This window comes from Ictalurus punctatus, chromosome 3 (genome assembly GCF_001660625.3).
Source record: "Ictalurus punctatus breed USDA103 chromosome 3, Coco_2.0, whole genome shotgun sequence".
Classification (NCBI taxonomy): Eukaryota; Metazoa; Chordata; class Actinopteri; order Siluriformes; family Ictaluridae; genus Ictalurus; species Ictalurus punctatus.
In genome coordinates, this window is record NC_030418.2 from 16,165,269 (window position 1) to 16,188,834 (window position 23,566).

At 39.6% G+C, this 23,566-nt stretch overlaps 1 protein-coding gene across 2 annotated transcripts in view; it reads left to right on the forward strand.

Moving 5' to 3' along the window:
* Window positions 1-23,566, forward strand: part of marchf8 (membrane-associated ring finger (C3HC4) 8) — an 84,686-nt gene that overhangs the window by 13,924 nt on the left and 47,196 nt on the right. For both annotated transcript variants that reach the window (XM_017462522.3, XM_053678622.1), the window contains exon 2: window positions 4,807-4,993. In XM_017462522.3, the coding sequence (XP_017318011.1) occupies window positions 4,889-4,993 (105 nt within the window). In that variant the 5' untranslated portion in view covers window positions 4,807-4,888. The remainder of the gene's footprint in view (window positions 1-4,806; window positions 4,994-23,566) is intronic.

Below are 23,566 nucleotides of genomic sequence, written 5' to 3' on the forward strand. Positions count from 1 at the left end.
GGAAAACATAACAGGGGTTGACGTGCACAAATTCACAAGGGCAGGGACTGAATTATTAAAAAATGGACACAATAGAAAAACAATTCTCTGATGTGTTTATAGGCATAACAGTAAGATCCTTGTGGAAACGTGTAATGCAGTAAAGATTGATCAATATTGTTGCCTTATTCTGTTTTATGCTGTTGTGTAATATGGTGCTAGATGTTTAGGCCAGAAACAGTGCATATTGTGTTATACTGCTGAACTCATTTAACACTCATTTAATAGCGTTATATGTAAACAGCATTGTGTGTGAACATCACATATGTATATGCAAATCTGTCGGGCTTGACTAATAGTGCTTTCAAAAACATAATGATGGTATTTTATTTTCATTCTCACCTCATTCTTCTCTGAATAAAAAATTGAATCAAAGCCATAATAAACAGTACAGTGCAGCCTGTAAATGAACTGTAATTGACTTTGTTGTTGTTGTTGTTTAGGCTCTCTACTCAAACACCCTGGATCGAAATGATCAAGTCTTAAATGTCAGCTTTCTTGACTCCATATTACTTTTATATTGATGTATTTATATACATTAGGTATTATAACACCTATATGATTGAATGTTACAAGTATATATCTAGAGGGTTTCAGGGTTGAACCCACACAAACTGTCATTCTGTGGATGCTATCCCAAACACTGCACTATATGAATAATACAGTTCCTGCCTGCCATCTGAATATGCATGTGCGTGAATATGTGCATATGTACAGTGCCCTCCACTAATATTGGCACCCTTAGTAAATATGAGCAAAGAAGGTTGTGTAAGAGTTGTCTTTATTGTTTAACCTTTTGATCTTTTGGTAAAAAATATTCACATAAATACTCTCATGGATATCAAACAATTGCAAACACAACACAGGTTTATCCAAAAAAACAACAACACTTTGTTAAATATAGGTGTGCAATGTTGATTGGCACCCCTATGAATTCATATGAGAAAAATATATTTGAAGTATATTCCCATTGATATTTAAAAATAAATTTATACACCGGGTGACTAGCAACAGGAAATTGTTCAACTATGACTTTTTCACAGGAGTATAAAAAGGAGGTAACACACAGGCCAGATTCCCTTAGGTATTCATAATAATGGGTAAGGCCAAGGAATATAGCTGTAATGTGTGGCAAAAGGTTGTAGATCTTTGAAAATGCCCATTTCCACCATCAGGGCAATAATTAAGAAGTTCCAGTCAACTGGAAATGTTATGAATCAACCTGGAATAGGACATGTGTCTATATTGTCTCAATGCACTGTGAAGAGGATGGTTTGGGTGGCCAAAAAATCTCCAAGGATCCCAGCTGGAGAATCGCAGAAGTTAGTTTTGTTTTGGGGTCAGAAGGACTTGGAAGGGTTTCAAGAAAAAAGCCTCTACTCTCATCCAAAAACATAACCCAAGCCTCTTCAGTTTGCCAGACACTACTGGACCTTCAAATGTGATCGGGTTCAGTGGTCAGATGAACCTAAATAGAGTTTTTTGGCAATAAACACCAGTGGTGGTTTTGGCGCACACAGAGAGGTAGCCATATGGAAAAGTACCTCATGCCCACGGTTAAACATGGTGGTGGATCTTTAATGTTTTGGGCTGTCTTTCTGCCAGAGAACCTGGACATTTTGTTAAGATACATGGCATCATGGATATATAATTTATATACTCATACTATCTATGAACACATACCATATATACTAAAATATTCTGCATATTTTGTGTGTGTGTAATTTTACAAAATATATATATATATATATATATATATATATATATATATATATATATATATATATCACACACACACCCAAAGTATGCTGAATATATTAGTATGTATGGTATGTGTTCATAGATAGTATGCAGGTAAAGTGCAGATCCTAACTGTAAACAATGGAATATGTGCAGTCACAGTCTGTGAACAAGAATGCAAAAGGTAGTAAAAGAAATAGTAGTTCTATGCCCTTGTAGTGTCTGGGCAGTCCTCTTTAGACATCTGACACACATCTGATATGTGGCCATGTGACAAGAATGAGAATAGTCCGATAGTAATTCATGTCGTCCACTTCATCATTGAGTGAGCGCAGCGTGGCAAGACAACAGTAGAGGACAGCAACAGCAGTGACTATATTTAGTGGAAGGATGGCCACACTGGAAATTTACTTGATATTTATTTGATACCCGTTCAAGCAAAACTGGAAGGAATTACTAAAGCTGAGTATTGTAGTGAAACAACTGCCCAAGAAATCAACATGCACGTGAGATGTATTCTCACTAAAGAATGATGTGACTCATTTATGATTATGAATGGGAATCTTTAAGATAAATCCGATCTAGAAGAAAGAAGAGCTCTGCATGACCGAATCTGAAAGATCCGTGGATGACCGAGTGGTCATAAGTAGCTCAATAATTCACTGGCATCTCAAGAACCAAAGGCAGTTACTCAGTATTGCTTTACAGAAACCTGCAAAACAAAATTTTCAGGATGAAATGATTAAGTTTATAGCCAGTCTCTTATGTTGAGCCAATCTGCATTCATGTATTTCCTATTTATTCTCAGTTTATCTAAGGGTGTCAACAAAACCTAGCTCTTAGTGCATGTCTTTAAAATCCCCAAAGTATTAGTTTGCAGTGTGTTACAATGTGTCTCATGTTTTGGCACATCTCTCTCTTCTCTCACACTCACTCACGCTCTCTCTCTCACACTCTCTCTCTCTCTTCAACTCTCAGCACTCATGAGTACAAAAATATGATGCTCACTTTCGCACTGAGGCCACCGCTAGCAACTCACCATGCTTTGTGCACACACTGATAGCACCACTTTGTACGGTGCATGCCTTCATTTTGAAGTCTGTATCGTGGGATTGGACTATGAAATTGTGGATGTAGCACTGCTCTGTAACTGTGCTGGTTTGATAAGAGAGTTGAGCTCATCAGAGACTCGTCTGTTCCTTCTTCTATGACCTGTAGCCTTCTGCAGTGGTGGAGTTAAAGCATGGTGAACAAATATCAGAACTTCCCATCAAAACTAATGACTTCTTCCAGTAAAACAGAAAACCACAAAGAAAGGAAATTGTAGCTGTGGCATGAGTGCATGATGGTTGTATTGTTCTGGATGGCTAGGTAGGGTTTGGTTACACAATATATATCTGCACTATGGTGGAGTGGTTTATAATACAAGCACAATTTGTTAGGCTTGAGATTGTATTAGCAGGATGCCATTTTGTAAGCAATTTCTCACATGCTCAATCCTCACAGCTTTGTCAGAGAATAGGCAGCCATTTGGAGACATTTTAAGGCAAGAGTATACAACAGTGTAGCAGTGCAATGGTCAGACACGTAGTGTTGTAAGTACTTTGCAGCACTCTGCCTTGCACGTTCTTCTTGTGTTTCTATGGTGTTTGAGAGTATATTGCATTCTTGTTTAACCACTAGTAAGGCTGTGGTGCTGTTCTGTCGCTCCCCGCATTCTTCCTTTGACTGGTTCTGCCCTGATAAACACTTCTGTAAGTTGCTCTGAATAGACCTGGGCAGGGTTTTTTATCTTTATTTTTTGTTTTTGTATTGTTTACCCAGGACCAAGCACTTCTTTTAGATTTTAGCAGATGTTGAATTTTTTTTTTAATGACTTTTTTTTTTTTTTTATTGTATCAGTTTGTGAGCCTTATCTCATAAACATTTCCCAGCATCTTGATCTCATGCCAGGTGCTGGTTGTGTCTTACTGATCACCGATGGGGATATGTGTCTGATATGATGCCGGGCCTGTCATGAAAGCTTTGTCTGTAAACACTGTCCAGATGTTCAGCCGAAGCCTGATTTGAGTGAATCACCCTCCTGGAACAGAATAAATTCATCTTGTTTGTCAATTATTTTTTGGTTGCAAACGGTCTGCAATGCATATTCAGTTATAATGGTGTACTCTTTCTGGTTGTCTTTTTATCAACATACATTTTGATGTATTTTTCTGTCAGCTAGGCTTGTTTGCACTTTGCCACACTCTGTAATGCCAGAGCATTGAGGGTGAAAGTTCACTTGATAAGGTGATTTTCATCTCCAGTCAGGGTGAATGGCATTTTTTTTGTTTTGCTTTTGTTTTTAATGATGCCACTGATCACTCATTATATTTTGTCCCTTATGAATGTGGAATTTTCCGTGGTTATGCTGTGCTGTATGCTGTTGTCTGATGGGTCAAGAGTTATGACAGTTTGTCCATGAGTTGAGGTTAGTACAGTCACTGAAGTGAAGCCATTTAATTGCTGTCAGGGCTTCAGCAGATGGTCACAAAGCCGAAAGAGTAGAACTGAGTAATGCAGGCTATTAATATTTGGACATTTCTGACTTCCCAGCAGAGTATGAACACACACTTCTCTTTAAATAAACACCTAATTATTTGTAAAAGCAAGAGGGTGTGTGGGCGCATGTCAGTACATTTGGAGTTTTTGTTTTTTTTAATCTGCCATGATGACACATTATAATTGACACTGTTCTGGCTGATTTAGAGTTGTTACACACATTTTATAAAGCTTGCACATTTTACATAAAGCAAGCACAACCTTTTGTGGGAACACCTTTGATCCAATTAAATGCTTAACGGGAAGATGTATCAATGCACTGATGACAAAGAAAATGTCAGGTATTTGTTAGATTTTCACTTAGTGCTGGTATTAACAGTGAATGCATGTTGTTGGAATCTATTGAAAGTTATTCATGTGTTCGTGTCCTGTTTTGTGGTTTACATTTCTCTGTCTCTCTCTTTCTCCCCATCCCCCATCTCTCAGGTCGTGATTAATGGTTCTCTCCATCATGCTGCTGCTGGTGGGCTGGTTTCTGTGTTTGTGAGAGCTACACTGGCCTGCTGGGATGAACATGCCACTGCATCAGATCTCTGTCATTCCCCGGGATGTCACTTCCTCCAGGGGGTCTGGCAGCAGCGGAAAGGCCAAGGACAAGGACCGGGACAATAAGGTGTGTCTCCTATACGCTGTAGAGTCCAAACCTGTTCTTCCACATTCATAGGATTTTATTCTGCACTAGTCTTCAGGAGGTGCATCACAATCAGAAAGGCCTCTGAGAGTCAGGCTCACCTTTTGTGTTGTCCTGCTGGTCATGTAAACACATGCTGGTGTTTATTGCACTGTTCCAGGTTCCTGCTTTTGTTGTTTGTGAGATCACAGTTCTGGGAGTGATTGTGGAGATCTACTCTGTAAGCTAGTATAACCTGCTCCTTGCTTTCGGTTTGGAGCTTTGTTAAAGGAAGTAGGTAAGCTAGAGGAAGCCAGGAAGCCATACAAGCAAAAAGGGAGGGGGGGGGGGGTTGGGTGGAGACAGCTGGGTTCCAGTAAGAGAAGTAGAGCAGCATGACTGAGCAAAACGCAAGTGTGTAGAGGAAGTGGAAGAAAAAAAAAAAAAGAAGAAAGAACACATTCCTGGTACAAAGTTCATGTTGAATTCTGTCCAGAGACACACTGGACCAAACGCCTCAGAAAAGCTCCCTGACTCCCTAAGATGGAAATGTGGCTTAATTCAGTGATTAGGGCCTAGTGGGGACTGAAAGACTGGGCTTCGACTGAATCATTAGCGCTCTTGGCCTGCTGTCTTGTTCTCTGGGTTAGGCTCATCCGGTCAGAGTAATTACAGATAAGGCCATGCCAGGCCTCTCTGCCTGGTGCACTTCAGACTCCTATCATGAAGCACATGCAGGCACCTTATCAGACTTGTACGGACTGATGTGTGGTGTGTTGGGGATTTTGAATGTTTGAGCAGAGGTTTATTTTACAGATTTACTCCTGCATGTGGCAGCCATTGTGTGTTCAGGCTTAATATGTACAATCACCTTCTGTAGCTGTGTTGGAGAAGCTAAAACTCCTTGACTCTCACCTTCTGCCCAAGACCTACAGACTGTAGAAGGTGCTTGAAGGATGACAGTAATGAGTATGTTGTCAGTAGCCAAGGCCAAAAAACAGGCATGTCAAGTCTCATGTGCTCATACACCCTTTGCGAGAGAGACTTTGCACTGCTTCCAGCTGTAACCCAATAAAGACACAGTTTATTAATCTGCGATTCATAATTCAGTAACTGTTATCAAATATTCAGTAACTACTTCGAAACTAATAGGGAAAATATGGACTTATGCACCTACTATTCAAACGGTGCCCATGCTTCCCCCAGAGATATGTTTCTGTACAGTATTTATATCCACTGAAGCTCCTGTGCTTGCTTTGCCTCATTCAGATGATTAAACTCTTGCTGCATTGACCACAGTGGTTTGTTGTGGTTTAACTTGGTGCACTCGGCTTCACTCTGGCTTTTGACGAGACACCCACAGGCTTCTGCCCAAGTGGCCAAACACAAAAGACATGCTAAGACAACGTGCTGTCCAAACAGTGCTACTGTTATTCACACACAATAGAACTCGAGGCTCGAGTACTGCAGGCTAGTCAGCCCAGGTGCTCTCAAGTGGCCGCTCATTCTATTTGTGTGATGAAGCATGTGTGAAGGAAATATAGCTTAGTTTATCACACTACTGTCAGCACGAACCCATCACGTTTGGCATTTTTCACATTCAATCTCTTAACAGCCAGGGTGGAATTTGCGCAGTGGAGATCTGCAACTGCAACAGAGTAATCAAAGAGCAGTTGTTCCAAACTTGTAGTTTGTCCATAATTTATGAAACCTGTAGGAAACGGAGAAATGTGCCGTGTTTTGATTAAACCTTGATTTCAGCATTTACGTTGCTGATTCTGTGATTAAGTGTTAATTTATTGTGTTTTAACACCACTCTGTGATGTGTAAGGCAGAAACACTGTATATTGATGAACGCTTCTTGTTTTGCTATCAGTAAGTCTCTCTTTCGGTCCACTGTGGCTTTGTTTGGGTTGTATCTGACATTTGATATCCCCCCTACAGCATTTGGGATCTAAAGAGATGGATATATTCATTGGTCACCCAGCATGCACTGCAGTCCAGTGAGGAGTGAGGGACATAACCTCTCTGTCTATTGAACACAACTCCTCTTCTATGGAAAAAAAAAGCCAAAAAATCACTTCCCTTACGTTAGATTTAGTTTCAGCTGCACAACACACTCCTAAAAGAAGAAGAAGAAGCCAAAAGACACATACATGCATGAATATTCCCATTTCTTTGGCTGCATCTTGGCTAAATCACTGTTTGTATCCAGCCATGAAGGAGCTGGAATATAACTAGTTGGTTTCTATAACATTTCTCAGAATTCATTGTTAAGCAGTTGTGCACTCTTTTTTTTTTGAATGTCATGTTTATGGCATGATTGATGACAATACTGGCTTGATTAGTGTGACATGATGGCATGCCTGAGGTAGATTGGATGTGATGCTCTGTGGTTACTAAGCAGAGCTCTAAAAGTGGGCTGGAGAAGCATTGTAATGCTCCACAGAATCTAGTTTAATCACACTCTGGCTTCTAGAGCAGTTTAGGTGATCCCATATTAGACATACAGTTAGTGACTATCTTGAAAGTGATAATTGAGTAAATTATATTCTATGCAAAGATGGTGGTGGTGATGATGATGATGATGATGATGATGATGATGATAAACAACATTTAATCATGATTTTTGAATGTGTTAAATGTTTATTATATAGTTGTAATCAAAATTTTTCAACCCCCATTGCAAATCAGGTTTATTGTCAAAACTTTATTGACAAACTTTCAATTGAAATAGTTCAACACAATGACCGCTTCAAGTGGTTTCCCCAAATTAAACTGAAAATGCAACTTATAATGATTTCTCCAGTCTCAAAATTATTCACCACCTTTATGGCAAGCATCTTTAGTACTTAGTAGAGCATCATTTTACTGTTATGACCTGCTGCAAACAAGACTCATAGCCAGACACCAGCTTCTGGCAGCGTTCCTGAGGAATCTTAGCCCATTCCTCATGAGCAATGGCCTCCAATTCAGTAACATATCTTGGTTTTGCGTGCTGAAACCGCCTTCCTCAAATCCCACCAGAGATTTTCTATGGGGTTCAAGTCAGGTGACTGTGATGGCCCTGTAGAATCTTCCAGGACTTCTTCTGCAACCAAGCCTTGATGGAATTTGAGGTATGCTTGGGATCATTGTCCCTTTGGAAGAGCCAATGACGCCAACAGGGCAATCATCCCAACAGGACAATGCTCCCAAAATTGCTTCTGTTTGATTTGAACATTGCAAACAGCTGAAATTTTCATTGATGGAGCAAAACAAAATATTTGTACAAATTGTGTCTGAAATATTATATGTCTTGATATTAATTTCTTATTTATAGAACTGTTGTACAAAAGCAATATCGCACTCACAATCGTGTGGCCGAATAGCCGAATCACAGCGATACTGATATTTACTATTTTGATATCTTATTACTCATGCGATTTAGCTTATTTATATCCTTGGATCTCAGAGAGACTGCTGGGAAAAGTTCAACTGAAACATGCAGCATGTACAGTATGTGCAGTTGTGCATCAAGTAACGCTAAACTAAACATATGAACATGCAGTACATATATGCATCCTTTTGATAAGGTGTATGTGAATGAACACTTTCTCACAGGCTCTCTTTAAACACTTTTGGCACTGGAGGTGCAAACATGTGGCAAATATCTAATATGAAACCAACATTACTGCAGTAATCTAAAACATAATATCGAGCAACTTTGCCATTTCTAAATGCTTTTCTTTTGTCTTTGAATGGTGGAAATTTAATTACCTGCCTTTCTGCTGTCTTAACTTTGTACAAACAATTGCACATGAGGAAAGTTAGGAAACTAAGTAGGATAGAAACACCCCAAAGATGCAAACCAGACAAGATCTCCACCCCCCCCACCCCCCCGTTTCTGTAGACGTTATAAAATTTGCATTTAACACAAACTTTATGTAATACCCACATTGCTAGTTGTAATAATAATTTTCCGTCTAAAGCCTAGGTGATGCACCCTGAGCTGAATGACAGGAAAAGAGGAAACAGACTTTTTGACCATCTGGTATCTCATTCGTATACATGTTCAGTTAAATGTATATACAATCACAAGACCCTTTATTTTGTAAACCATTTGTAGCAGGACAAAATCATCCAAACCCTTTCTCCTTCCCCAGGTTTTGCCTTGCCTTTTGGGTTTTTGAATGGATTGCTATGCTAATAAAACTCATCAGCCTTGCAGCACTGTAAATAAAAAAGTGAAGCCATCAGGCTGCTTGAGGGTGTTTACTGTGCAGTGGCAGGGGTTTAATGCCTGCGCTATCTTATTTGGGTGCTTTAGAGCTTCGTCAACACTCTAATCTCACTGAAAGAGTTGAAGGTGCTGTTTGATTTCTGGAGTTGAGCCAAAGCAACTTCTGTTAGAAAGTATTTGACATTAGTAGTGCTATCGGCAGAGCTCAGAATATGTGCTTTTCGCTATTTAGGGGGAAATATACAAATCGGAAGGCTTTATTTGCATATACTGCCAGCTTGAAGTTAGTTTTCTGTGGATGGAAGGCAAATGTACACCACTTTTATTTATTTATTTATTTATTTATTTTCCTAAAGACTAGTTTTACACTGAATTTTAAAATTGATGTTTTCTGTTACCACCAGTGCCTTACAGCAAAGTCTACAGGAAAGTGTTCAGGTGTCCTTGCTGCTTCACACAAATGCCCGAAATGGCAAGGCGAAGAAAAGCCTGCTCTTTCGCAAATGATGAAAATGTACTTGAAAGCGTATGTTATCTCCACTACAGACAGTCTGGCTATGTCTGATGCACACTTTCTTTTAGTGTGGGTAGCCTTAATCATAAAAGCAGCTTTTACCCATAACCCCATCCCCTCCCCCCAAAAAAGCTTTCAACATGTAGCTCCGACTTAAGTGGACTCAACTGAATATGGTTACTGATGTCTCCATTGAGCACGGAGCAGCTTCAGCAGATCATCTCGGTTTGGACATATCCATCATGTGGACCCGTCATATCCATCAATAGCTACAGCACTTGGACAGTCATTACACACACTGTTGTATGTCTCCCTCAGGGCCTCAGCCTCAGGCCCTCCTTTATTGTATGTCTTGAAACTCTGCCACTGTGGTCTGTAGGGAATACTTTGCACGATGTTTGAATTCAATGCACACCGGGGATTGCCAGTATTTGAACTCTGACAGTTTGTAGACAGCAATGCAGGAGGAATATTGATAACTACCCATTCACTCAAAGTCTATTTTTTTCCCCAAGTCAATGTAAATTCTTATACTTCTAGTATTTGCTGAAGCATCTGGTAGGGCTTATCAATATACATAACCAATAACCATTTCCTTTAGCAACATAAGGTGATTTGACTAAAATGAACAACCTGAGACCTTTTTTTGTTGCCAAGCATGCAAGATTATCTTATTTACTTACCACCCAGTGCTTCAAACCAAAGTTAATAATAATAGGTATTAACGTTTTTAAATTTTAAAAAAGAAAAATTATTTATTTTTTAAAATCTAGTTCAGTCTAGTTACTATAGCTAGCTTTGAAAAGCCCACTGTGTTGCAGTGTTTATTTGTCCACTGAAAACCATCTCACAAAAGTCTATATACACAAAGCATGGAGAGCCAGTATGTAACCTGTAACCTTTAAGATTCTGAGACTTGTGGCCAGAAAAGTGTACAAAAAATGTGAGGCACTCAGAAACTTGTGGGGGAATTTTGTGTGTTCCACAACTTCACATTTTTCACTGAAATGTTTATTGTAAATAAATATGATGTGGACATTTTGCAGTTACCTCCAGTACTGCAGTTTGCAGTGATTTTAAAATCACAGATTCGGCCTGTGTATTGAAGCATGTGTGTTGGATGTCAGAGGACTGGATTTGCACACCACTGGTCATTTTGCCAGTATTAATGTATAATATTGACCCAACATGTCGTCATGAATAACATTCAAGGTCAGTGGCATTAATTGCTTTTGCGCAGCTTTGCTTGTTGCCAGATCAGTGTACGCCTTTGTGCGTTGGACTTATGAGGAGCCAGGCAGGAGATTCCCTGCAGCTCCCAATAGATCTGACATGGCCACTCGAGAGCTGAAATATTGAAATCTATAATTAAATTTGGAATGGAGGACACAATGCTCCAAGCCTCCAGGCGGAACGACCGGGTTGGGAAATGGCTTTAAATACATGTTGTTGCGTTCAAATTTTATTACTCTGGCCTTGCATTAATGCTTTCAGTTGGTGTTAATTAGGTACATTTTTCAGTGCTTTGAAATGAGAATTTATTTAACTGGAGTGAGGGGTAAAATAGATTATTATTATAAGGGGTGAAATGGCACTCTTATAAGCTCGTTGCAGCAGAGTCTATGTGCCATTCAAGTGCATTTGATTACTCTGAAATTTCAGACTGTCATTACAATTACAAACACAGAGGGTCAGTGAGGCGGTCAGATATTGAGTTGCTGAGAAAGCAGTCGTCTATCCATTAGGCCGAGTGTAATGGTTCAGTCATTCTCAAGAAGGGAGCTATGAAAATGCCAATGTTGTTGTCAGATCATCTAGTACAAGGTGTCCATCAGTCCATAGGTATACTGCTTCAGTGCACCTCTTTCCTCCTTTTCTGTCAGTCACTCCTGCACCAACTGTCTTAACCGTTAGACACAATTCGCAATCAAATAAGACTAAAATATTTTGCCTTTTGGAGCCATTTTGTCTAAGGAGTTATTGTGAGACCCTAGAGGCTGACCCAAAGAAGTCCTAATCAGCGATAGTGGCATCATTTCCTCTTTGTGCCAGCTTACCCTGCTTTAAGTTTCAGAAATTTGGGCCAAAAGCCAGTATTGCCGCCTCGTCTGCCCTGGCAGAGCTGACACTGTGTAGATAAGATGTAGCCGCCTCCTCTCCTCTGGAAGATCCACATACAGATGCATGGGCCTTTCTCCAGGCTCTGAGCTGGGCTTCTCCTTTTCTCTCAGCCTCACTGGATTTGTGGATTTGTCTTTGTGCAGTGTGTAATTATTAGTGACTTGTTGATTATGCTCTTCAGACTCCCACGGCCCAGATGATTCACTTGGCCAGAAATTAGGTGCAGCATTCCAAAGTCATTATAATGGCAGAGGAGCTTTTTCCTTTTCTTGATCTTCAGACTTGGGGGTGTGGAGGGTGTGGGTTTTTTGTTTTGTTTTGTTTGTTTGTTTGTTTATTTATTTATTTTTGTTTTGTTTTTAGGTTGAATCACTGCAAATCCCAAGCCCAATGCACACATCTACTTTAAAAATGTACAATTGCTGTGTGTACATGAGAGAGCTTGTAGTGAAGGTCCATCATTTTCTCAGTGTATATGTGGGGTATGTGGTATTTTTTAAAGAAAGCTTTTCAGAAGGGGCATGTGGTTGAGATCAGATCTCATCAGGACTGGTGTCCCATGGGCTGCGACAAAAGACACCATACAATGCTAGCGTGAGCATGACTCTGCAGGTACTAATCTTACTAGACACGCAAAGACCATACTAATTAACGTGAACATGAACTAAAAACAGCTAAATTAGTTAGAAAATATCACAGACGGGTACAAACAAAAATATTATATATTATGTTTGTTGTCATTCCCGCCGGGACCATGTGTGTGTGGAGTTTGCATGTTCTCCCCGTGCTGCGGGGGTTTCCTCCGGGTACTCCAGTTTCCTCCCCCAGTCCAAAGTCATGCATGGTAGGCTGATTGGCGTGTCTAAAGTGTCCCTAGTGTATGAATGGGTGTGTGAGTGTGTATGTGATTGTGCCCTGTGATGGATTGGCACCCTGTCCAGGGTGTACCCTGCCTTGTGCCCGATGCTGCCTGGGATTGGCTCCAGGTTCCCCACGACCCTGATGAAGGAGTAACCGGTAGAAGATGGATGGATGTTTGTTGTCGTCAACGAATGTAAACATTCCAGGGTCAATAGAATTCAGCTGACAAACTGCCCTTCAAGCCTTTGGTTGCATAAAGTGTATAATTACTATTAATTACAGTTAATTACAGTATAATTACTGTGTATAATCATTCATATTTATAATGCCATTCTTATTATTGCAATTTGCTGTTAAAGCCATTTTTTAAATCACTGCCCACTTGCATGTCTGTTCATATGGTATGTGTCCTTGGCAGTCAAAGCAACCTCATCATAAATATAAAAAAAGACATCCCTCCATTCTGTAAGCCATGTCTGGGTTCATTTTATGCTCATGAAGGACACCGTGTAGTCAGTAATTTTTCCTTTCACCCTAATAGGTGTGATACGGCTGTTTTCTCAAATAGCTGACAGCCATACGTGGAGGTCTTGGCTCATCAAACCCCTGATGTTTAAATCTGTGTTCTGAAAGGCTGTGCTGCCGTTTATGAAAGACCTGCTTTTGTCCTAGACCTGCTTTTGTCTTAGTGGAACGAAATCTGCTTGGCTTCTTTTTTTTATTTGTATTGTGGGCTTTCAGTCTTTCTAAGCCATTCAGATCATATAATAGCAATGTGCTCTGCAAACCTCATATGGAAAAAGTGATGTGGATAAGAAAAGGAGATGGATTGTATTTATTTGCACTGACCTATTCGGTTATGTTACATGAAGGTAATTGCAAAGACATGATTCACTAAAAAAATGAAAGTTTAGTCTACATTTGGACGTTGACCTTTGTACACCAAATTGTTCTTGGATTACACCAACCTGCTATCATATTAACCTTCGAGTCAGACATATTGGGAAAGGACAAGTTAGGGGCAGACACTAGGGATAGCAAACATATAAAAGGGAAGCCCCAACTAAAGGAAATTCGGATCACTTTGGGACATCTCACTGTGTGGATCTTGTGTTGGTGAACACTAAAATTGGACCCTTGCTTTTCTCACCTACGATTCTTGTGTGTTTCTTCATCCACAAATTGGTCTAGCTGATGTAAGTATTAACTTTAATTGGTAGTAGCTAATTTTTGGAGATTACAGCGCAACAGTTGTGGCAGGGCTTTACCCTATATTTTTCCCTTCTTATGCTCATTATATTGATGGCTCATTTTGGCCTTGCTAAAACAGCTTTGTCTTAAGCATCATAAACTAACAAAATATACACATCATTTAGTGAGGCGTGTGTACACACAGAGAGTGGAATATTCCACGCTGTGTTATTGACGTGTGCAATCACCTCAACCAGTAGAGCCAAAAAAACATACTTTCATCACTGGTTATTTGAATGTCAGTAAGATAACTGTATACCCAGAAACATTCTCGCTCAGGAGAATTCTTGAGTATTTCTGCACTGTTTAAATGAACATACAGTGCCTTTCAGAATTGTTGCATTGCATTGCATTCAATTATTAGTTACCTTTGCTTTAGGGTAGTAGGGTAATTTCATTCTCATTGCTTTAAAAAAATTAAATTAAATTAAACCAAAAAAGACTCCCTTTAAATGAATTAAATGAACGTATACATGCTGTCACTCTTAAAAACTTATTTTGTCCGCCAAAACTCTCTTGTTAACGATAAATCATATCATGTTTCCCTGTAGTACAAACACTCAGTATGGCCAAAGGTTTATGGACACCTGACTATCAAACTCATATGTGTTTGTTGAAAATCCCATTCCAGATTTAGCAACCGTGTTGCTGTTATAATAACCGCCATTCTTCTGGGAAGGCTTTCAACTAGATTTTGGAGCGTGACTGTGATGATCTGTTCATTCAGGCACTGATGTTGGACATGGAGGCCTGGGGCTCAAGTCGGCAGTCGAGTTGAGATCAAGGCTTTATGTAAGCCACTCAAGTTCTTCTACACCAACCTTGGCAAACCATGTCTTCATGGACCTCGCTTTGTGCACAAGAGCATTTGTCATGCTGGAAAATGTTTAAGCCCATTCTTTCTAAGGGTAATTGTAATGCTACAGCATACAGAGACATCCTATACAAGTGTGTGCTTCCAACCGTTTGGCAACAGCTTGGGGAAGTCCCGCATATGGGTGTGATGGTCAGGTGTCCACATACTTTTGGCTATATAGTGTACGAAGTTGCAGAAAAACCCTTGTTAAATCAAAACTTTCAAAATGAAAAGAGACCGAGTTGTTGACATCATTATTTATATAAAAAATAAACAAGCTATAAAAATATTATAAACATTTAGTACATTTAGTGCCATAGCAAAACATCTGAAACAGCTGGAAATTTGCCAGGAATTGGAGTGCACTGTGCCCACACACAATAAAGACTGTGAAGGAGGGAAAAGAGCCCAAAGATCACTGTTTTAGAATTGCACAGTTTAATTAACTCTTACGGTAGTTGAAAAATCAACTGTTAAATGCCACTTTCATAATAACAAGCTCTTTGGAAGTGTTGCAAAAGGAAGCCCTTCCAAAATCTGAACTTCACTGTGTCATTGGCAGTATGTGTTGTGGTTAGATGAAACCAAAATCAAGCTTTATGGTCATGAACTCCATCAGCATGTTTGGAGGCTAAAGGGGATAACTTACCCAAAAAAAGCATGTGATGCCTGTAAAATACAGTGGTGGATTATGGGTGATTTGTGGTTGTTTTGTGGCTGGTGGTTAAAAGGTGCTTGTGAAGGAAATGATACCAGGATGTTATAGACCAGAACCTGCTTGTCTCTGCCAAGAGGTTCAGACTTCGGATGATATCTACAAATCAAAGAAATGTTTGACGAAACACAACATTTGATGTTTTTGCAATCTCCATTTTGAACCAAGCTGAAAATGTGTAGTCTGAACTGAAGAAGGAAGTCCACAAGGAGCCTGTAATGCTCTGCATGGAGGAGCGGAGGAGCATGCATATTCTTTTTTCTTTCTTTCTTTCTTTCTTTCTTTCTTTCTTTCTTTCTTTCTTTCTTTATTTTTGGTGAGAAAATAAAGCAGAGTCTGAAGAGCTCTCTCTGGACAGTTTTAAATGACTATCATCAAAAAGAAAGAGCCAGAGAGTGTTCCTTGTTTATGTTGAGCAAATAGGTTAGGCCAGGCATCCTTGTAATGTAATATTCAGTAATACATGCATCCCATGGTCTCCATGGAAGAAATGTACTGTGGTTAGATGTTGCACAGAAAGCAATGTGCATGGCTTCAAAAGGAATGTGGATGCATCCGAAATGTTATTTTACGTAAATGCCAATATCAGTGCTGAGAGATACTCACTGAGAATGAGAATTATTAGAACAAAGGTTGCTAAATTTCCATGCAGCAGTTCTCCTTTGACGGTTTTTCCTTCTCTGGGATTTTCAGTAAATAATAGTCATTTTCATATTGTCTTGATTTGGATTTGATTGCTGGATTTCCCACAGGTACCATTTTATTCTTCATTGAAATTGTATTTACCTGTTCATATAATTAACAGACTGTATACTTGAGGCTTAAAGTGGACCTATTTTACTCATTGTTTACAATATCACCGGTTGCCATGCTTTGGAATGATTTCTGTGAAGCAGGCTTTCATTCATGCTAATTCAGGTTGTATATACTGTGTACCCTGTGATTTATCCCACGGGCAAGAAAATGCTGTTGATTTTATATACTAATGATGAGGGTGGCTGTGGCTCAGGTGGTAGAGCGGGTTGTCCACTAATTGTAGGGTTGGCGGTGACTCCACATGCCGTAGTGTCCTTGGGTAAAACACTGAACCCCAAGTTGCTTCCAATGGCAAGTTAGCGCCTTACATGGCAGCTCTGCTACCACTGGTGTGTGTGTGTGTGTGTGTGTGTGTGAGAGAGAGAGAGAGAGAATGGGCGAATGAGAACCAGTGTAAAGCACTTTGTAGAACCACTAAGGTTAAAAATAAACAACAACAACAAAACACCGCTATATAAGTGCAGACCAGACCATTAATGATTACAGCCTCCAGTGGTCACTCCATTGGGATCGGTCATTGTGCAGTGGCGTGAATTCTGCAGTTTTGGGTCTTGAATGAATTCCCACATTATAAGACGGGTCTATTAAGATGAGCTTAATGCAAGAAAACTGGAATATGCTAGAATAAAAACATGTAGGCTTTTATCATATGAAATCATAAGTAGACAACAAATTGTAAGTACACAGATGTATAGTGCAAAGACATAGTCACTTCTCATCATCTCCTAAATTATATTCCCTCTGTGAGCACTTTACTTTACTCTAGTTTTCATGTAGCCTGATGCAGTTAACTTCATTTCACTGTAAAAATGTTTTCATGTTAATTTGTTGAAGCTCTAGTCTTCAACAAGTGAGACTGTATGGTGTACATACACGATAGCAAAACTACTTTAGAGATACATTTAACCTGAACTTTGACACATGGTGAAGAAGGGGAAAAGTTCCCTTATGGCAGCAAGATGTTTAGTGTGTTGTGTTTCACAGTTATTCCCGAATAATTACAAGTAAAAATGGTCAGATGGTTTAAGGTGTTAATGATGAAAATCATGACATCTCTTTCTCAATAGTTTCAGAATCTACTGTTTGGAACATTTAAAAAAACAAACAAACAAAAAACCTGTATCCTTTGTGTTTATCTTTGCTTGTCCTCTGGGTAGCTTATAAATCCTTTCAGTTGTAATTATAACCACTTTGCATGTTCTCCTTAATATTTCTGTTCTAACTCCACCAATTAGCTTAGCCTATCCTTGCTAAAAAAATTTTTATGGCCATATCTAATATACTCTGTCAGATTGCAAACTGTCACCGCTTTCTCCAAATCAATTGGGAAACTATGAGAGCATCATATCTGCTGATTTTGTCTCATGTTTTGGGTGATTGTTCTTGTTGCAGGATAATATTCTGGAATTCTGTTTTATTTTGTAAATAAAATGTAAAATTAAGGATCATTTTCCTTTTAAGTTTTTTTTTTGAATTCACAGGGAATGCAATTCTAACTGCAGATAAATATGTACACCTACATTATTTTCTGTTCAGGTACAATATGATCCAATTGGTGATCTGGTTAAACTATAACAGCGAGACCACTTGCTTCTGAAGACTTTTGATGGACAGCAAAGGAGGAACTGGTCAAGATGCGTTTGAATTATAGGCAGTCTAATACAAAATATGCTGCAGAAATAATTTTTACACGCACTCAAATGTACCATGTCTTTTTTTAAAAATCTGGAAGGTATATTGGTAAGGGCTCGAAGCAGTTGCACAACGTGAGTGAGTGAGTGAGTGAGTGAGTGAGTGAGTGAGTGAGTGAGTGTGAGTGTGAGTGTGAGTGTGAGTGAGTGAGTGAGTGAGTGAGTGAGTGAGTGAGTGAGTGAGTGAGTGAGTGAGTGAGTGAGTGAGTGAGTGAGTGAGTGAGTGAGTGAGTGAGTGAGTGAGTGAGTGAGTGAGTGAGTGAGTGAGTGAGTGAGTGAGTGAGTGAGTGAGTGAGTGAGTGAGTGAGTGAGTGAGTGAGTGAGTGAGTGAGTGAGTGAGTGAGTGAGTGAGTGAGTGAGTGAGTGAGTGAGTGAGTGAGTGAGTGAGTGAGTGAGTGTGTGAGTGAGTGAGTGAGTGAGTGTGAGTGAGTGAGTGAGTGAGTGAATAAAATGCTGTTTGAGCCAACCCAAGAAAGGAACCTGGTTACTCTCTGGTACTTATTCAATTTATTTATTAATTTTTCCTTCCTCCCTTCAATCTCTCTAATTCTGGTCATTTCACTGCCAATTCAGACAATAAAAATGGCTCATCATCAGCCAAATAATCCTTACGATAGGAAACATACCCTTAATTTGCAAACGTGTTCTTGGTTCTCCCGCAAGAACAGTGCACTCGTGACTTCACTGGGTGGCGTTTCATATGTATTTAGCAAGGAATGTTGTCAAGGAGTATTATGCCTGTGTGATAATTCATACTGAAGTAGCATATTTAACTCTTATTATAATTATCTTAATCATGAATTCAGTGAAAGAGAGCATTCTGTTTAACTCCTCATTTTTCCACCGGAGATGCCAAATTACACACACCAGTAAACGTGCGTGTATTATTTACACACCAGGCCCATGGTACTTATACCATGCATGTTTGCATGCTATTTATAGGATATGAAAATGCTTCAAGTACTTGTTCCCTTTGCAGAAATGCATGCTTCTGAGAACAGAGGAAATGAGAGGTACTGATCACTGGCTTTATTTGAACCATTAAGCCAGAGCCCTAAAGCTCTTTCACTTCTCTAGTTCATTTGTGAATTTGCAGACAGTGCACTTTAGAAGGATTTTAGTCCTTGCTGTGAGGCAGAAGCGTGGCTCTGTCTGAAAGGTTTGATAAGCAGACTAGAATAAATGAAGTTGAAGGAGTGTCCTGTGGTGAGCCAGAGAGAGTAGATCAGATCTGTAGAAGTGGCGCTGTATCACGTCTCCATGCTAGTTCTGGGAACATGTACGATACAGACACAGAACATGGATCGATTAACATCACATGTCGTTACGTCACCGTGCTACGCCGTCCGACGTTCCCTCCAGAATTTCACGTATCAATATACAGTTGGCCTTCGTTATGGTACTGTATACAGTTTTGGGTGTATGTTGATACGTGAAATTCTGGAGGGACGTCGGCCGGCATGGCACGGTGACGTAATGACATGTGATGTTAATCGATCTATGTTCTATAACATGTAAAACAGGTACATGAAAGGAGTATCCTAAAAGCGACTCATGTAAACACCTTAATCACAATATTGTCTTATTCATAATAAGGTCAATAATTAGATTATTGATGTCCATGTAAACGCAGTCAGGCAGATCAAAGGTCTTGTGTAACATATGCTGCTTACTCAACAGTTTCAGAGTTCATGAACAGAAAAGAAAAGCAGGATGAAAAAGCTCCTTCTGTGTCTGTATCGTACATGTTCCCAGAACTAGCATGGAGACGTGATACAGCGCCGCTTCTCTTCCAGATCTGATCTGATCTCTCCCTGCTTAATTAATTAAAAATGAAACACCCAAAACTGTATACGGTACCATAACGAAGACCAACTGTTTCATTTTTTCATTTTACGAAATCTTCAAGTGCGGTTAATTATTTGTCATGCTGTACGTGCAAATAGACGACTGCTTGAAGCCGTGGGCTGCGACCCAATCCGCGTACTTGCCGTCTATATAGTAGCTGAGTATAGTAGGTGTATTTCACTTCCTACTATATAGTAGGTAAGTACGCGGTTTGGGATGCAGCCGTGCTCTCTTGTTTGTTGTCAAACGGTTGAGCTCTGCTGTGTGTGTGTACGTGTCCTGTCACAAAATGCGGTGAAAACTCCAACACGATATTAATAGTGTGATTTAAGGTATGTACATGTCTATAATACACTTCCATAATGTAACTAAAATAGGAATACTTCACGTCTTAATTCAATTTATATTTACTTCGAGCATGACTTTAGTCGGATTAAGGTCATCGATAATGGCTGTTTACATAATAGTTTCTTAATCAGAGTATTGTTTTAATTGGGTTAATATCAGATTACTGCCTGTGACTGTCTACTACTAGAAATGAAGAGAAACCCGCTATCCATTAAACATGTCTTACTGGACTGTAACGCTTCTATACACTTGAGGAACCTGTATTATTCTGTTGACACTTTTGAAAAGGTTTTAAAGCAAGTAAATCCACTCTGAGTTTTAAGTTGTTGTTTTTTTTGGGGGGGGTGTGAATCTTAAGCACCTTTTGTAGTTTTACTCTTGATTATCTAAACTAGCTTTCGCCATGAATATCGCCATAGAAGCTGGTATGGTGTTAAAAAGGTAAGGAAGGAAAAGTAAAAAGAGGTACAACAGTAATTATAGAGATAAACGGTGAAATGGAACTATGGAAGTTACATTTGGAAGTTCCAACATTAACATTAACTGTTCCTCTGAGATAGTGTCAGACAATAGATGAGTTGAATTAATTGAAATGCACTTCTTTTAATTTGTTGTGTTATGAACGCTAAAAGTTCCTTAGGGCACTCCAGTTTCCTCCCCCAGTCCATGACATGAACTGTAGGCTGATTGGCATCTCAAAATTGTCCGAAGAGTGTGAATGGGTGTGTGTGCGATTGTGCCCTGAGGTGGGTTGGCACCCTGTCTAGGGTGTCCCCCATCTTGTACCCAGAGTACAAGATGGCTCCAGGCTCCCCACAGAAGATGGATGGATGGATGGGCAGGTGGGTGAGCAGGCCTTAAAAACTCATAGGTCAGAGATGGAGGACTCCTGGGATGGAAATTATGTTAATATGCCACCTGTATGGTTTTAACAGGCAAGGTACTACCTGTGCAAGTCATAGGGCCCCTACTTAATTTTATTCTCTCCTCAGTTGCAGTAATGTCCAATACACTGTATCACTGTATAGTGTCTTGAGTTGCTGAAGTACCAACTGTGCATGTAAATAGGATTATTAAGTAGAAGACGGACTAAGATGAATGTGTCATGTCTTTTACTTTCTCATGAAAGCGCTATAAACTGCTAAAGGATATTCTTGCTGTCCCTGTCCCTGACAGTCATCCTTCTATGTCTGGCATGCATCACGTGCCTCAGAGACAGCAGTGCCAACCAAACCAGACGAACCAGGACAGCTGTTTGAAAATGGCAGCCAGGAATCAAACCGTCATTATTGAGAAAAATTGATGTGTGCCTGAGTCAGAGAGAACAGTTGGTGGGGGTCCTTTGGACCTCCTGTTGAGATTCTGAGCTCGGAGGTGAAATGCTGGAAGGAAAAACGCTAGAAATTCATATGATTTATTATTCACGGAGTGTGGATGAGCTATTCAGTTTACCTCATCAAAACAAAAGGGGAAAAAACAGCATCCCAGATGGCTTCTTTGAGCTGTAATCAGACACACTCATTCCTCAGCTCATATGAAGTGAAGTGGTGAATCACTTGCCGACCAAACATGCACACTAACTGCATTGTTCTCAGAGGTGCAGTTTATCTCGCATGTGTTTCGCATTAAGCATTCAGCCATCAAAAGAGGTTGACCTGTTGAACAGAAAACTCTTCTCACAAGTGCAATCATCTATCTTTTCACTAGAATATTGTTGCTGAAAAAATATTGCCGGCTGTCTGTATGCAAAAGAATGGTACTTTCTCCGAGTAGGTACTTCACCGCACAAAGTACTGGAACTTTATACAACAAAAACCAGAACTGTGTGCTTTTTTTCTATTGGTTGCAGGTACAGTACCGATGGTTCCAGGTGTATCCTTTAGTATCACTATTCATTGCTGATTTGTTATGCTTACAATGTCACACGATAAATGAAACGGACAAAAACGATGCAATGATGTCAAAAGAACTCGTAACAATCTGATTTAATTTGTTGTTGGTTTTTTGTGTCTGTGTGTTTTGTTCTGACAAAGCCATATTGAAATGAATTGATCAGCCTGCATAAACGTTCAATTACTTAGGAATGCCTTTTAAAATGGCTGTTCACTTTCTGATATTTTCAACAGTTCATCAGTTTTTGCCAACTCAGAAGTTTGTAACAATTTAACATTCAGAAGTTATGACAGACAAAGCCTTTTCATTAGTAGTTTTGTTGCAGCTAATTTACGTCGACCCAAACGGCTGACCAGACAAAATGAAAAATGTTCAGCTAAGCATTTAAGAAAGCATGTAGTGTGGGGGTGCAGTACACTGATGAGCAGTGATTGCTGCTGTCATCTGTAGTTGTTTGCGGTGTCTCTGAATCTACTGAGCTCTTGTCGGCAGCGATTATACATGATGAATCAGTGTTGGATACTGGCGGGTGAGAGAGCTCTGTGATTGGTCATTCAGCGTAGCAAATCTGTGCAGGGGAAGAAAATCCAAAGCGAGCAGAACAAGCAAATGACACACTAGAGGTAGAACGATTTGAACAGAATCGGTTATTATTGATTATAATTAGATTATAACCAAGTAAAAATATATTGTCAAGAAAGGACAGACAACAGGACATATTTTGAAGCTGATGCATTAGCAAGTCTAGCAAGGTGGTTTGTCTGTAATTCAGATCCTTAAAATAGTCTTTCTCTATGTTATCATTTGTAGATTAACACTAGGCCTTCCCCAGGTTTTTAACAAAGTTGGTCAGACATCACTCTGAAGCTACAGAATCGAGCTGTATTGTGTCGTATCGCAGCAGATTCAGTGATACCGTCAAATATTGGACTGTTGCCTTAAGAAACAGAATGGCATCATATGGAAGTCTGGGGATTATTATTATTAGGGACACATTATTACATTTTAAATTTATATCCTGAATTGATATATTTCTGTAAAGCTGTTTTGTGACAATGTCTATTGTTAAAAGTGCTGTATAAATAAAGAGAGAGATAGTACGCATCTAACTTCTGATTATTTGTCATCCTCTAATTATTTGCTATAGTTAGCTGGAAGCCCTACCCACTGCACTACACCTTTTATCCATGATACTGGGTTTTCCTATTTTGTTAATTACTACTAATACTATTTCCACCTCTTGGCATGATGAGTTATTTTCTTTTACTCTGATGCAGAACATATGTGCATGTCAGTTGTTTGTCTTTGGAGTGCCTTCAAATGCAAGCTTAAGACACGAGGGAGTGGGCGGTAATCCTCATTCAGTTTTGTTTTGGCACCAGCTCTTTGACGTCAGCTCGGTGTGTCAGAGCTCTAATAATGATGCGACACTGGGCTTGC